The sequence below is a fragment of the Acanthamoeba castellanii genome (assembly GCF_000313135.1).
Source record: "Acanthamoeba castellanii str. Neff unplaced genomic scaffold scf7180000084768, whole genome shotgun sequence".
Taxonomy (NCBI): Eukaryota; Discosea; order Longamoebia; family Acanthamoebidae; genus Acanthamoeba; species Acanthamoeba castellanii.
The window spans coordinates 237,982-252,778 of NW_004457618.1; the positions used below are offsets into that span (position 1 = coordinate 237,982).

General features: G+C 58.5%; 7 protein-coding genes across 7 annotated transcripts; 4 read left to right on the forward strand and 3 right to left on the reverse strand.

Annotated features, from left to right (window-relative positions):
- Window positions 1-463: 463 nt before the first annotated feature.
- Window positions 464-1,870, forward strand: ACA1_253090 (Ulp1 protease family, Cterminal catalytic domain containing protein; the record flags this gene model as incomplete). The annotated part of the gene is made up of 3 exons (XM_004367532.1): window positions 464-696; window positions 771-902; window positions 1,018-1,870. 3 exons carry the CDS (start codon window positions 464-466, stop codon window positions 1,868-1,870), a joined length of 1,218 nt encoding a protein of 405 aa, XP_004367589.1.
- A 134-nt stretch (window positions 1,871-2,004) lies between these two features.
- ACA1_253100 (MORN repeatcontaining protein) lies at window positions 2,005-4,705 on the reverse strand (the record flags this gene model as incomplete). The annotated part of the gene is made up of 13 exons (XM_004367533.1): window positions 2,005-2,031; window positions 2,138-2,234; window positions 2,324-2,476; window positions 2,588-2,652; window positions 2,723-2,787; window positions 2,882-3,002; window positions 3,146-3,229; window positions 3,363-3,429; window positions 3,558-3,882; window positions 3,955-4,045; window positions 4,150-4,242; window positions 4,431-4,508; window positions 4,604-4,705. The coding sequence occupies 13 exons, from the start codon at window positions 4,703-4,705 to the stop codon at window positions 2,005-2,007; spliced, it is 1,368 nt and encodes a 455-aa protein (XP_004367590.1).
- A 326-nt stretch (window positions 4,706-5,031) lies between these two features.
- On the forward strand, window positions 5,032-6,746 carry ACA1_253110 (uncharacterized protein; the record flags this gene model as incomplete). The annotated part of the gene is made up of 9 exons (XM_004367534.1): window positions 5,032-5,158; window positions 5,247-5,380; window positions 5,505-5,554; window positions 5,638-5,698; window positions 5,809-5,924; window positions 6,013-6,106; window positions 6,242-6,319; window positions 6,407-6,506; window positions 6,580-6,746. 9 exons carry the CDS (start codon window positions 5,032-5,034, stop codon window positions 6,744-6,746), a joined length of 927 nt encoding a protein of 308 aa, XP_004367591.1.
- Window positions 6,747-6,907: 161 nt separating this feature from the next.
- ACA1_253120 (acyloxyacyl hydrolase) lies at window positions 6,908-9,795 on the reverse strand (the record flags this gene model as incomplete). Its single annotated transcript, XM_004367535.1, has 12 exons — window positions 6,908-7,174; window positions 7,255-7,406; window positions 7,512-7,622; window positions 7,699-7,770; window positions 7,870-7,995; window positions 8,093-8,191; window positions 8,274-8,384; window positions 8,474-8,594; window positions 8,724-8,821; window positions 8,910-9,209; window positions 9,298-9,450; window positions 9,615-9,795. The coding sequence occupies 12 exons, from the start codon at window positions 9,793-9,795 to the stop codon at window positions 6,908-6,910; spliced, it is 1,791 nt and encodes a 596-aa protein (XP_004367592.1).
- Window positions 9,796-10,192: 397 nt separating this feature from the next.
- On the forward strand, window positions 10,193-11,535 carry ACA1_253130 (N-formylglutamate amidohydrolase; the record flags this gene model as incomplete). The annotated part of the gene is made up of 6 exons (XM_004367536.1): window positions 10,193-10,236; window positions 10,360-10,487; window positions 10,644-10,741; window positions 10,856-11,063; window positions 11,158-11,256; window positions 11,363-11,535. The coding sequence occupies 6 exons, from the start codon at window positions 10,193-10,195 to the stop codon at window positions 11,533-11,535; spliced, it is 750 nt and encodes a 249-aa protein (XP_004367593.1).
- A 74-nt stretch (window positions 11,536-11,609) lies between these two features.
- On the reverse strand, window positions 11,610-12,710 carry ACA1_253140 (mitochondrial carrier protein Rim2p/Mrs12p, putative; the record flags this gene model as incomplete). The annotated part of the gene is made up of 2 exons (XM_004367537.1): window positions 11,610-12,307; window positions 12,401-12,710. 2 exons carry the CDS (start codon window positions 12,708-12,710, stop codon window positions 11,610-11,612), a joined length of 1,008 nt encoding a protein of 335 aa, XP_004367594.1.
- Window positions 12,711-13,328: 618 nt separating this feature from the next.
- On the forward strand, window positions 13,329-14,584 carry ACA1_253150 (RAB8D, putative; the record flags this gene model as incomplete). Its single annotated transcript, XM_004367538.1, has 7 exons — window positions 13,329-13,389; window positions 13,475-13,547; window positions 13,596-13,684; window positions 13,906-13,971; window positions 14,061-14,155; window positions 14,228-14,317; window positions 14,387-14,584. 7 exons carry the CDS (start codon window positions 13,329-13,331, stop codon window positions 14,582-14,584), a joined length of 672 nt encoding a protein of 223 aa, XP_004367595.1.
- Window positions 14,585-14,797: the final 213 nt, after the last annotated feature.

The following is a 14,797-nucleotide window of genomic DNA, read 5'->3' on the forward strand; positions in this document are numbered from 1 at the left end:
CAGGTCGGGCGAAAGGTTCTGGAGAAGCACCTCACAACAAGAAGCCAGCCCTTCGTGTACGATGCAACCTTCGCCCTGCGTAAAGGCGTTGGCCTAAAGGTGGCGTTATTGTTGTGTAGGATGGCCTTCACCAAGCCACCATTCAACATGGTCCCCCACCTGCACCTCCACTGCGTCACGCTCCCGCTCACCTGCAGCTGGCTGCGAGGCCTGGGCCTCACTTCCTTCGCCGCGGCTCCCGTCATCGACGTCCGCCGCCGTCTGCGCAACGACGCCAAGAGGGACTGACTAACGCGTGGGCCAAACACCAAACCATCAACCAACCACCTGCAGCGAACCGTTCAAGCTGTACCACACCAATGGCCCTTCTCCCAGTGAACGCGACCAGCACAAGCTCGAGTTTACTTCAAGCTTATCTTCTTTTCTTTTTTCAATTCAAGAGAAACAAAACGAAAAAGGAGGGATGGAGGCGGCTGAGGATCTGGCGGACGGCTTGGCACGGCTGCGGCTCAGCAAGCAAGAAGCGGGCGACACCAATAGAAAGGCATACACCAGAAAGAGCAGGAAACGAGACGCGGAAAAGAGCAATAATCTCTACAAATTCCGTCAAGAATATGAGCGCAGGTTGGCTGCCGCGTTCGGCAAGGGCTCCAGTGAAGAGATCCTAGTCACCAAATTCAACATCCCCATCCACAGGTACCTGTTTTATTTCTTTATATTTAATAATAAAAGTAATAATAAGAGTAATAACTATTTATCCCGTTTGCCAGGCGGGACATACGACTGCTGCAGCCCGAGGAGTGGCTCAACGACGAGGTCATCAACTACTACATGAACCTCCTGCAGGAGCACTGCGATCGTCGATACAACGAGTGGCAGGCTTCCAAGACTGCACCCTCGCCGTCCCCATCGCCACAGCCAACAACAGCAAACAAGGTGTGCGTGTGCAGCGGTGCGTGTGCGTGTGCGGTTTTTGACTGACTGCCCGTACCGTGCGCACCAGACAGTGTCACACAGGCCCAGGCGCAAGGCCAAGACAAAAGCCCAACAGCGAATGCGCATACAACAGCAATCCGCGCGAACCAAGAAGAGCGTAGCAGGTACCCACAACCACGATCGAGACCAACATCACGAAGGCGACGACGACGACGACAACGACAAAGCAGAAGAGAAGCGAGAGGAAGAGAAGAAGGCGGAGACGGAGGTGAAGGAGACGGAGGAGAGGCCGCTTCGATGCCACTTCTTCAACACGTTCTTCTACCCGCTGCTGGCGAAGGGCGGCCACGCGCGGGTGGCGCGCTGGACCCGCCGCGTGGACCTGATGGCGATGGACCTCGTCGTCGTGCCGGTCCACACCCACGGCATCCACTGGACGCTGGCCACCGCCGCGCCCGCCGCCGGCACCATCGCCCACTACGACTCCATCCACCAGCCCAACCCGACCTGCTTCGACCGACTTCGCGCCTACTTCCTCCAAGAAGAGAAAGAGAAGAGAGAAGCGAAGAAGAAAGAGAAAAGCGAAGAGAAGAAGAAAGAAGAGCGACAAGACGGTGGCGATGATGGTGAGGAAGGCGATGATGGTGAAGAGGAGGAGGAGGAGAGGAGGTGGTGTATGGGGAACCGGGCGGAGGAGTGCCCGAGGCAGACGAACGGCTCGGACTGCGGGGTGTTCGCGTGCATGATCGCGCGATCGTGCGCGCTCGGGCTGCCGGTGTCGCGCGTCCACCAGCGCGACATGCCGCACTACCGCCGGCTGATGGCCCTCGAGATCCTCAACGGCGCCATCATCCCTTCTCCTCCCTCATCACCGCCATCCTCACCACGACCAACGGCCAACGTTGACATCGGGACATCATCATCATCATCATGACCGGTCCGTCATCATGGCGTAGTGTCCGTCGTGATGAGCGGAGAAAACGGATGAAGGTGGTGTGTACGTAGGGCAAGACCCCATAGCAGTTGAAAAAAAGAATACAGACCTCTGGTCGACATACACCAGCGCACTCAGTAGTGTTGGAAGCGTTTCTGGATCTGAGGTGTGTGTGAGAGAGAGAGTCGCGCAGCACAGTGTGAGAAGAGGAGAAGTAAAGGTAGAGCACAGCTTGACAGGGAGAAGAAGAAGAAGACTCGAACGAACCTCGGCGCAGTGCTTTTTGATTTCCTTTCGCCTCCGCTTGGTCTCCTCCATCTCCAAACGCCGCTCGGCTGCCCGCGCGTCGATGTCTGCTCGATACCTGGCGAACGGAGACAAAATGGAGACCATTTGAGTACCGGCAAGGCCAGGACAACACGACACACGCACGCTTACATAAAGCGCAAGTACTTTTGTTCCCAGAAGTCGTCGGGCTCGCAGAAGTAGTGGTCGTAGGGCTTCTCGTAGGTGAGCTTCTCCTTCTCTGTCGCGGAGCCGTCTTCGCCCGGCTTGAGTCGTCTGTCCTTCCACCACACGCCGTCGAATACCGAGCCGTCGATGAATCTGTCCGTCGTCGATGCGAATCGAAGAGCAACAGAGACGTTCAGACCCAGACGCACGACACGACACGACCAACGACACGACACGATCTGCAAAACATCAGGCTGCCCTTACCGCATGACGCCTCGGCCATGACGCAGGCCCAGGTCCCACTCGCCCTCGTACGTGGTACCATCGCTCTGCGCATCGCATATTGTGTCTCATCAGCACACCTACACGCATGCGGAGGAGGCGGGCGTGGTGGCTTACCCATAGGTAACTGCCGACGCCGTGCTTCTTGCCGTGCTTCCACTGGCCTTTGTATCGTCGCCCGTCTAATGGGAGCAGTGTTAGGACAGGCTCGGCACCGGAGGAGTGCGCGCGACGTCGCGTGCGTGGGTCGTGGCAATGGTGTATATTGGGCGGTACCGATCCAGGAGTAGGTGCCCTTGCCGTGCTTTTGGCCGTCCGACCATTCGCCCTCGTACCACGACGAGTCGCCCCAGCGCTTCATGCCCCATCCGTCCTGATTACCATTTTTCCACATTCCCTGTGTGACGCAGATAGGTTAGAGCGTGTCGTGTGTCGTGTGTCGTGTGTCGTGTGTCGTGTGTCGTGTGTCGTGTGTCGTGTCGCTCGAACTGTGGAGAGGAGGAAACGACAAAGTGACGAAGGGAAGTGGGGGTTATGAACCATGTAGAGACTGCCGGATGGCCACCGATAGATTCCCCAGCCCTCCTGGTGCCCGTCCCTCCATTCGCCCGTGTACGTGCTCCGCTGAGGAAGTATAGACAAAGCATCGTGTCAGATAGGAATACCATCACAAACAACTTAGGCGGGTCGCGTATGTTGTGTGTTGTGTATGTGTGTGTGTGTGATGCGAGAATAAATGACGCTTACGTTTGGCCACACGTAGATTCCCCTGTCCGCTGCGCTTGCCTTCGACCCAGTCCCCCTTGTACTCGCTTCCATCAGCCCTGGAGCACCACACATCACTGAGTCAAAACCAGTTTCCACACACCACACACCACACACCACACACCACACACCACACACCACACACACAGTCACTTTAGCAAACACGTCATCGCCCGCACACACATACCAGGTGTACTTTCCGACGCCGTGCTCCCAGCCGTCCTTCCACATGCCCTCGTAGCTGTCGTACTCGACAATGCTGGTCTTGGGCTCCTTCGTCCGGGGAGAAGAGGAGGCGGGGTGGGGCGCGCTCCTGGACCCGCCGCTCTCCTCGCCGCTGCCGCCCTGACCGGCGTCGGCGTCGCTGGTATCACCGCCGGCGCCCTCCCCGCCATCGCCGGCCGTCGCGTTGGGCAGGGACGACGCGGCCGCTATGTCCTGCTCGCCACCCTGCGGCTTGGTGTCGACCACGATTGGCCAGAACTTGATGCCGTAGCCGTGCTCCTTCCCCTCTGCAACCAACCAACCAAACCGAATCGATTAGTCTCCTGCGTGTGTGCGGTGGTGCGGGCCTGTGTGCGCACCTTTCCACTCGCCGTCGTATCGAGCACCGGAGGCGAGCCGCGCGCTGCCAACGCCGCCCGGAGGCTTCTCGGCGTCCAATTTGAGCACTCGCTGCACAGCGCGCGACAAAGAGCAAAACAAATGAAAGTGAGTGAGTGAGAACGGCACAGGGGAGGAGGAGTGGCCTCTGAAGCTGAAGAGAACTGCGGCCGTACGCTTTGGGAGAGGTAGAGCCACTTCCAGTCGCGCTCGACGATGACGGGCTTGCGGGGCTGGGCGGGCGGGATGCAGCGCTTGGCCACGAGCACCTGCAGGAGACCCTCGTCGTTCCCCAACACGGACCACCGCGAGCACACCAACCGAGCCGTGCACACCTTGGATGGCGGGGCACCACCACCATGTCAATACGCTACTATGTGTGTTGTCGTTGTCGCTACCAACACGACCGCACACGCGCACCGCAACGTAAACACGACATGACCAATGATGACTGTACCTCTTTCATCTCGAGGAACGAGAAGGCGTGGAGGGCCAGCTCCTCGGGAAGACAGGCAAAGGGGGACACGCCAACCGTCTGGGTGGGCGAAGAAGATAGCAAGTGTGAGCAACAATCGAGTAGCGCAGGTACATCTTCAGGATTTAACGAAGATGGAAGGATGATGACGTTACGGTCATATCGCGCAGCTGGGATCGTAGCTGATCGGCCTCCTCCTGGTACTTGGCCGCGGTGGCCTGAAGGCTCTCCTTCTCCTCCACGAGTCGGCGCTGCATCGCAAATTGGACTTTCAATTTCTCCTGTAGATCGTGGAGCGCTTTGTGCAGTAGCGCGGCCGGTTTCTCGTCTCCTGGCTCAGCTTCATAACCGCCCCTTCCTCCATTTCTGCTGTCTCCCACGATGTTCACCTCCAAACATCGAACGATCCCTTCGATTTCCGCCGCCAGACATGCAGCCTCGTGAGGAGGCGCAGATGCCATGGCCGTCCGTCTGGGTTCTTTCTCTTTGAAAGATGGAGGGACAAAATATGATTTAATTATTGTTTTATCTATTTGGAATATTATTCACTAAAAGAAGTCGGGCGAGCACAAGTCGAACCACCATGACGCGCACGGCAGCAGCAGGCAGCGGCGCGGGAGGCGCTGACGCTTCACCGCGACCGTTCTCCGACTCACTCATGACCACCCTGGATATGATCTCGCCCGCCTTCTCCGTCCTCGCACTGCCCTGTTCGCCCCCCTTCTCTTTTCTGATTATCAACTGTCCACTCTCCAACTGACCCAGCGCGCGCACCTCGTGCGGCCCCGCTGCGTGCAGTGCTGATGGCCTACAGCAATGGATGGAATGCGTGGGTGCGGGCCGTCAACCGGCCGCCGGCACCGCCGTCGGTGTCGGCCTGGGACCGCGTGGTGGGCTCGCCCGTCAAGACCTGGAAGGCACGAGGGAGCTGTGTCCACCACTTCCCGACACTCAAATTGCGTGCTAACACGAAATACACGCAACACACCACACGACACAACACATTCACACCACACAACACACAACACACAACACACAACGCGCGCATGTACGCAGGAAGAGGCCTGGCGCACCAGCCGAAACTGGACGCGGTTTGGTCTTCTCATGTACGGCACGCCACTTTTTCTTTATCGCCGGCCACTCGAGTGTGATGGGCTGGCCTAACACCTGTTTGGTTACCGTCATCCAGGGCCACCGACCTGTTGGAGATTTGCGCCGTTAACTACGCAGGCGCCCTCCTGGGCGTTAGCGTCGACAGTACCCACCACTGCTTCGTTGAGTGTTGTTTATGATTTATTGTAATTGTTTGCTGATTGGTGCTGTGGTGACAGCGTTCCACATGACGCCGGCTCAGCTGCAGCTGCGCGACCCCGAATCGGACATCAGCCTGACGAGCGCACTGTGGGGCTTCACCGGGGCCGCCGTCATCGGTTTCCCGCTCTCCATCCTCGGCTGGCAGCTCCACACCGACACCTGGTACTCCCGCCGCCGTGCGCATGAATCTTGTACGCTGAGAGCTGGTCATGACCGACTGACGGGCGCTCTTCAATCGGGTGTGGTGCAGGAGGGGCTGGGGCAGCCTGCTGCCCACCTCGGCCCTCGGGAGGCAGCACTGGCTCGCCCTGCCGGCCAAGATCGTGGATGTCGTGGTCTTCAACGTACTTTTGTACGTCGCAACGCCAACGCCAATGCAAATGGCAACGCGACGAGGTGTCGCTGACAGTGAACGTCATGACTGACTGACGGTGGTGCGCGGATGTAGCGTGCGTCTGGTTGAAGCGGTGCGAGGGAAGGTGGGCATCGTTCCGCAGCCGCTGGGATGGCTCACCAGCGACGCCGAAAACAACAGAGAAGATCCGGCCCTCTACGACGTACACGCAACACGCAACACCCGACACACACGACACACGACACACGACGCACGCGTTGATTTTTTCAAACGTGAAATCCGTGTGTAGGAGGAGCGCGAAGAACGGTCCACCGCCAGAGTGATCTTGGATCGCGCCCGGCTATTTGCCATCAGCTCGGCCGCGGGCTCGGCCTGCAGCCTCGTGCTGGGTAAGCCGCGCCACTGGGTGGGTGGGGGTTAGGGCGCGTTTTGGCTGAGGCTTTAGGCGGCGGTGGTGTGCAGTGGGCCTGCAGGTGCCGGCGATCATCGTGTGGAACCGCATGCTGGCCGAGCCGGGCCGCTTCGCGTCGGTGGTGGCCTGCGTGCGGCACATCTGGGCGAGCGAGGGCCTTGCCGGCTTCTACCGCGACCTGCCCCTCTTCGCCCTCAACCTCATCAACATCGCATAAGCCCAACAACAATGATTTATGCAACATAGCCCACTACATCAGCTCCACAGCACTCAGTAACCACCTGCAGCACACAGTGGGGGGCGGGGGAATCATACAAGTTAGTGTGCTGTGTGCCGTGTGTCGTGTGGTGCGTGTCGTGCGTCGTGTTGCGTGTGCCGTCACGTACCCTGGTCACCGAAGCGCGCGAGGATCTGGGCGTTGTTGGGGTTGATGTCGCCGACGAGCTGCGGGAACTTGCTGACCAGCACGCCCCACTGGTACTCGGCGAACAGGGCGTTGGCCAGCTGGTTCGGGTGGAAGCCGTCGACGGGCTCGATGAGCTGCCAGGTCTCGCCGCCGGCCTTGTTCCACTGCTCGATCACGGCCTTCAGCGGCGGCTCGAAGTAGTACATATCGAAGTTCTTGAACGTGTGGTTGGCAATAATCTACACGCGCCCAGACCAGAGACGATCAGCACGTGTCGTGCGTGTCGTGCGTGCGTCGTGTGTGCGGTTGAGGGGGGAACCTGAGAGTAGACTTGGTTGAGCTCCTCGGCCCTGGCGGTGGTGGCGTTCCTCCAGTAGGCGTTGCTGTTCATCCAGCCGAAGCAGGGCGAGGTCTGCAGGCAGTTCATGAAGTCGTAGTAGTGCGAGTAGGTGACGTCACCGTGCAACAGGCCTGCATGCGTGCCACACACGACACACGCGACACGAGACACATGACACACGGTCAGTTTCTGGACACGTAGTGTAACGTGTGCGGCGAGGTGGGCACACGACGAACCGAGAGGGTGCAGGCGGTTGGCGAGGGCATCGTAGAGCACGCGACCGTCGACGAGGCCGGTGAACACGACGTGGCTGCCCGCGGGCAGCACGGTGTCCAGGTGGTTGAGCGCTGCAGGAGGCGAATATCAGAATCATCGTCGCACACGCCACGACACACACGACACACAGAGAGAAACTCGCCGTACCGCGCATCACATTGGCGTAGAACTGGGGCGGGGTCGTCATGGAGCCCGTGCCGTAGTGGCCATTGCACACATCTGCACCGACCACGGAGGGACAAGAGCGTGAGCACCTCGTACAGCGAAAGCGGCAAAGAGCGAAAAGCGGGAAAGAACGACGGCGGGCATTTAATGTACCGTTGCCGATGAGGGCATAGTTGAGGATGAGCGGGTGATCGGTGTTCTGGTTCCTGCCCAGGGTGAACATGATCTCGTCGGCCATCGCGCCCGTGCGCGCGCCGTTCACGCCGATGTTCTGGAAATCTGCGCGCAAGACACGACACACACGACACGAGTTAGGCCCTGCGCGGCAGGCTCGCAGATTAACGATCTCTCAGTTGCGCTGCTCGAGAGGCGGTACCGCGGTGCATGCACAGGTTGCGCTGCCTCATCTTCTGGTAGATGGAGGTCATGGGTCCCTGAGGCGTTCCAGGCCACGTCAGGTTCATGTAACCAGTCGCTGTCGACATCTGTGCCCACACACACGCCACACACGCCAGCCGTGAGCGCATAGTTTGTGTCGACACATCACAGTGGTGTACGTGCCATGGGCCAATCGAACTCGTCCATCAGAATGTCGAGCATGTTGTGGTAGGTGTTGTCCTGGATCAGGCTCGCCGTCACGTACTCGGGCGGGATGTGGAAATGGGCGGCTGCGCGCGGGGATTGGGCGGACGCCACGTCAGCAAGGTGTTGTTGCGGTATGCAAGGAATGTGCGCATGTTGGGGAGGGAGACGGTACTGGCCGAGTCACCGAGGACGGCGAGGCCGTACTGCTTGGTGCCCGCGCAGTAGAGGTCTTCGTACGAGCGGCCCTGGGGGTCGGTGCCCGAGATGCCGTTGCAGTTGTGATCGAACTCCGGCTGGTGTGGGCAAAAAGTGTGAGTGCTATCGCAAACAACACCACACACGCACACGCACATACGACCGCACACGCAGGATGGCACACAAAACGATCAAAACGCGGTGCTCGCTAGAGAATGAAGACGTACGCCGCGGTTGGTCTTCGAGCGACCGGGGTAGATGTCGGAGGCAAAGTCGTTGCAGTCCTTGCCGCGCCAGAACGTGCCCCTCAGCGTCTGCGTCAACGCTGCACACTCCAAGCGTAAGCCAACCCGTGTCGGCCGCGTGTGGTGTGGGCGGCGTGTGCGGTCGTTGCAGGCGTAGCGAGCATGTACCTCCGAACTTATCGCTGTCGAGATCGTACCACGGGCCGTGGCTGTTGACGAGCTTGGTGATGTAGTCGACGATCCACTGCCACGGCGACTCGCCCACGTCGCGCTTGTCGTTGTTGTTCTTGTTCAGCTTGATCATGTCGACCATCTTGAGCAGCGACATGGTCTTCCACGTCGACAGAATCTTCTCGCGCTCGGCGGCCGAGGGCGGCGTGAAGGTGCCGCTCTTGGGGAACAGGCGGCAGGTGGCGTTCCAGCACAGCCCGATCTTCAAGCACACATCGTCAGCCTTGTATCGGTTCTCTGTGCGTCGTGTGCGATGGTGCGTGTGTACGCGCGTGTTAGAGTTGATGCGTGCGCACGCACAGGCATAAGGCAGGCAAAGTGGTACCGAGCATAGAGATGATGGTGGCGCCGTAGAGCGCGATGGTCTCGTCGCACGTGGTGCGCAGCAGTCCGGCGGGCAGAAGCTGACACACCTTCTCGACGGTCTGCGTCACGGTCTCGTTGCGCACCTCGCCCAACTGCTCAATGATTCCCACGACTTACGGACATGTGGGAAAAACGAAGTGCACGTATTAAATTGTGAATATTGCGAACAAAATTAATTGGTGCACAAAAATATGTATAAAACTAAATATTTAAATAAGTAGATTAAAAAGACCGGAGGCGGAAAGAACGAAAGCGACGGGGGGGGATGGAGGGTACTGAGGGTGCATCCGACGCAGGTGCCACCGCTCTCCTTTCCCTTGATTCCGAAGAGCTGGGCCAGCGGAAGATCGGCAAACGATGCGGGCTTCTTGGCCTCGGCCGGAGCCAGGGCCAAAGCGAGGCACACGAGCACCGCCACACCCACGAACGCGAGGTGCGCACGAACGGACCGCGACATCGTCTTCTTCTCTGTGCGACTAGATAAAGAACAATGAAACTGTCCGGAAAAGTGGACCCGACACTGTATTACGGAGAATATAACCTGGCCTATCCGACCCGTGCGAAATCGTCGGCGAGCTATCCCGAAAAACTTCGCACCACCAAGCAAATCGGCGAGCCACCACCGTGTCTGTCAAAAGGGCGCAGTTAAAAGGAAGATAAAGAAAATATCGATGAAAATACAAGATAAATAAGAAATAATAATTAGCTGGAGATTTGTTTGGTAGCCAGAGATGCGCGGGAGGGCTGGTGTTGTGCTTCAGGGTGCTGCCTGCCGTCGCCGTCACATCCATCAATTATCCGCCACAGCAGCCACTCCCTCTCGTCTCTTCCGTTGCATCTCCTCCTCGCCCACGATGCGCGCCAAGGCCGTTGATGTTCTCTCTCCCGACAACCCAAGGTAATCATTGACACTCTTATTTTAATTAGAATAATAATCGTTGTAAGATGAAAAGAATAACAATAGTATTAAATACTATATATATAATTTCAATTATTCATTCTTAAATTTCTTTCACACCAGTGGTCTGCCGTACCGCCTGTTGTTGACGTGCGAGCATGCGTCGCAGCTGATGCCGTCACCCTGGCGCTGGCCCGACGAGGATAGACGCCTCCTCAACACCCACTGGGCGCTCGACCTGGGCTCCGAAGGTCTGTGCTCCCTCAACGCGTGCGTGTGCTTGTGCGTGTGCGGTGCGCGTGTGTGGTTCGTGCGGTGTGCGTGCGTGCGTGTTGCTAACACAGTTGTGCTGTGGCGGCCGCTGACTCATGCAGAGCTTACACGAGAGTTGTCTGCGGCGGTCGCAGCGCCGGCGGTCATCGCGCAATTCAGTCGGCTGCTGGTGGACGCCAACCGACCGCTCGATTCGCCCACACTCTTCCGCGACGCGGCCGACGGCCAGCCCGTCCACCTCAACCAAGGCACGCACCCGCCACACCCATCGCGTCAGCGCTGACGTGTGCAACCACCTTAAATAACAATGACCACAACAACCTTGACTGCAGGGCTGTCGGAGCAGGAGAAGGAGGACCGCCTCCAGGCGTGCTACTACCCCTACCACCGCGCGCTGGCCGAGCTGCAGCGGAAGGTGATGCCGGACTTCATCCTCTCGCTCCACAGCTACACCAACAACTACGAGGGACAGCCGCGCGAGGTGGAGGTGGGCGTGCTGTACGACGAGGACGAGGACCTGGCCAAGACCATCCGGCAGCAATTCATCGACCAAGGTGCCGTTTCTTTAGTTTGATCGCACGCACGCACCACCGCACACGGACCAATCACTAACGCCGAAGATGTTGGCGGCCGTGTGGTGGTCATCAGGCCGGTATGAGTGCCGCCTGAACGAGCCGTGGTCGGGCAAGGAGGGCTTCATGTACTCGGCCGACCGACACGGTCACTGGGACGAGGACGCCTTCAAAGGTCCCAAGGACCGCACACCAGGTGGCTCTCCTATTTCTCTTTTCTTTTTCTTGATTTTAATTATTATTATTATTATTATTATTATGTCTCATTTGTTTGTTTGCAGGCTGGACGGAGAAGAAGGGGAAGGGCGACATTGCGGTGGTCATGCTGGAAATGAAGAACGACCTGCTGACCGACCGGGCATGGCGCACCCAATTCACGCAGCGACTCATCGACATTCTGCGCAGCGACCCGGTCGTCGCGCTCGTCAAGGCCAAGAAGTCCTCCGCCACTTGATGTTGCAGGTTTCACTTGAAGACGACGAAGACGACGATACTCTATGGTGCGCGACAGTGTGGAATTGGATGTATTTATCGCGTAGCGGAAGAGGAGGGATCAAAGAGGGAGAGGACGGCCTCGTAGGTGAGGAACATGATGGCGGCGTTGGGCACCACGCGAAGCAGGTGCGGCGCCAGGCCGCCGTAGAGGCCCGCCAGGCCCTCGTTGCGCCACACCACGCGCACGCAGTTGACGAACCCGCCGTAGAGCTCCTTGGCGCGCTCCTCGCGCAGCCGCGTGCGCGCCACCTCGTGCGGGTAGGTCAGCACCGACGCGACGAGCTTGGCCGTGCTCGAGATGCCCAGCGTCTCCCACGCGCCGATGGACGAGGCCGCGGCGGACCGGGCGAGCTCGCTGAGCTGCACCAGCTCGGGGTCGGCGTCGTGGTCGAACGGCGCGGCGGCGGTGTGGGCGCGCCGCCGTCGCTGCAGCTCGAGCTGCCAGGCCTCCTCGCACTGTCGCACGCGTCGCTGCTTGATGAGCGACTTGAACTTCTCGTAGAGCATGAACTGGATGGAGGACTCGCTGATGCCCACGTAGCTGGCGCTCATGCCGGCGAAGAAGGCGCGCGGCCCCTCGTGTCGCATCATCGACGTCACGCAGTGCCATGCGCTACGGTACTGCCGCACGCCGGTTCCGGGCGCCACCGAGCCCTTGCCATTGCCCACCTGCAGCTGCAGGCGTGTCTTGACCACCCACACCGGCGACGTCAACGTGATGGTCACGACGCCTGTACAAGAGCACAAGACAGTGTATTTGGCGTTAGTGCGGAAAAGAACACGACACGCAACACGCAACACACAAAGGGAAAGGGTAACGTTACCGGCAGCGACTCCGCCGAGCCAGTTGAGAAGCATGCCGTGCGGGTCGAGCTCGAGTTGCTTGCCGAGCTCGCGCTTGGACCACGAGAAGGTGCCGAAGTAGAGGGCTCGTGCCGGCACGACGCCGACGAGGTGTGGCACCATGCCACGGTAGAGCGCTCGCACTCCGCCCTCGGCGTGAAGGTGGGTCAGGGCTCGCACCGTGCGGGTGCCGAATCGGTGCTGCGTGTTGGCGAGGCCCTCCTTGTTGTAGGTGCCTTGTAGTCGAGTCTTGACGACCTCGAGCGGGCTCGTCAATACGCCACCAACCATCGCCCCGGTACCGCCGGCCACGAAATGCGCCCACGCCGGTGGATGGTGATGTGCAGCTGGCATCTTGACTTGGGCCACCGGTGTGCTTGGCGTTGAAGATGTGGATGAGGTTGACGTTGATGTTGGTGTAGCGGATGTTGAAGTGACGCTCATTTTCGCGAATTTGTAAATTTCGCGATTTGTTTAAGCGAGGGATCGCAATCGATTTACTGGGCCAACCAGAACGATGAGCACAAGCTCAGCTCGTTCAAGATGTTGCACTCTCTTGCGGCAAAGCAGGAGTCTTCTCTCAGAGCGATTGAACCCAACGGTACAAGAATTCCTCGAACCCTTGAGCATTCTATAAATATTTCGCCTCCTATTTTGGTTAACTTTCCGATTTAACTTTTCTTTTTCATTTTCTTTCACATATTTCAAGCAAGACACAGACCACACGTGGTTTCGAAGGACAGCACACGAGGCTGGACCTGTGCTCGCCCTGTGGCCGACCGAGAAGAAGAATAAACGGACGAAAGCGAAAGGGTCCCTCTGTTGAAAGGTACCACTGGCAGCTTCTGAAGGCTATGCAGATCAAGAACGCCATTATTTTCAGTATTTTATTTTTGTTTGTGCGTGCAGATGCAAGGACCCCCACCAGCAGGCCAGCACCAGCCCAAGCTGCTCCTGATCGGAGACTCAGGTACGTGCAACTACTCGTGCTGCAGCACTCTTCTTCTCTTAGCTCTACCACCCTCACCCGCCGTCCTGGGCACCTGAACATGCAGGTGTGGGCAAGACTTGCCTCATCATGCGATTTGCTGATGACAACTTCAGCGCTTCGTTCACCTCTACCATCGGGTACGCCTACATTGCCCCTTGGTGCGTTTGTGGTGCGTGCTCTCACAGAACTGCCACCAGGATCGATTTCAAGCTCAAGTCAATGAAGATAGACGGACAAGAACTGCGGCTGCAAATATGGGACACGGCAGGACAAGGTGCCACTCTCTGCGCGTTCCACCCTTTGCGCGTTAGTGGTGGTGGACTTGAGCCCGGTGCTGATCAACTCCCATTCTCTCTCTCCCTGGCTGGTAGAGCGCTTCCGCACAATCACATCTGGTACACTTGCCTCTGCTTGGCATCTGTGACGTGATGGACCTTGTTCGACCTACAACTGCAAACTCACAACTGCTCCTTGATCTTCTTCTTTACCACACAGCCTACTACAGGGGAGCACACGGCGTGATGCTCGTGTTTGACCTCACATCAGCGCAGTCCTTTACAAGTACCCCATGCACTCCACTGATTCCCACGTTGGACACTCGTTAGTTTGGAACCCTAACCCTCTCATTCTCGTTCTTCATGGTCGCACAGGCGTGCGAAGTTGGATGCGAAACATCACTGAGTACGCAGGCAAAGATATCCTCAAGGTGCTGGTGGGCAACAAATGCGACCTTGCCGAGAAGCGGGTGCGATCCACTCTGTGACCGTAGCGCCGTGAAACAGAGATTTACCTTTGTAATCAACGTAACCCTGCACAGGCGGTGCCGGCAGACAAGTGCGAGGCTCTAGCCAAGGAGTACGACATTCCATACTTCGAGGTCAGCGCCAAAGCAGGCACCAATGTGGAGGTATGCAATCGCTCGGTCGCTCGGCACAAGCACGCACCCTTTGCTCACTCCACCGCCCAACGTTGGCAGGAAGCGTTTGTGAACATTGCGACGCGCATCAAGCGGGAGGTGATCGACGCCCTGCCGGCCTCAGAAGAGCCGGTCTCGGTGGACAAGCCCGTGGGGAGCTCCAAAGACTGGAACAGGGCCATACGCATGCGAGGCGGCTCGGCCACCACCGACGGCAGCTCCTCCGGCAAAGCGACCACGTCCTGCTGCGGCTCCTGACATAAACGCTGCTGATTGCATTGTACGTCCTGCTTGCGGCTTGGTGTTCAGACCCGGAGCTAAAACGGACGCACACAGGAGAGTGTGCGTGCGTGGAGTTTGTGTCCGGTTGTGTAAGTAAATTTACATTTACATTTTTGTTGATTGGAGGTGCGGAATGTGAAGTAGCGCAGTGTGAGAGTGGCGGAGGCTGGGCGGAGTGTCTGGGTGGCC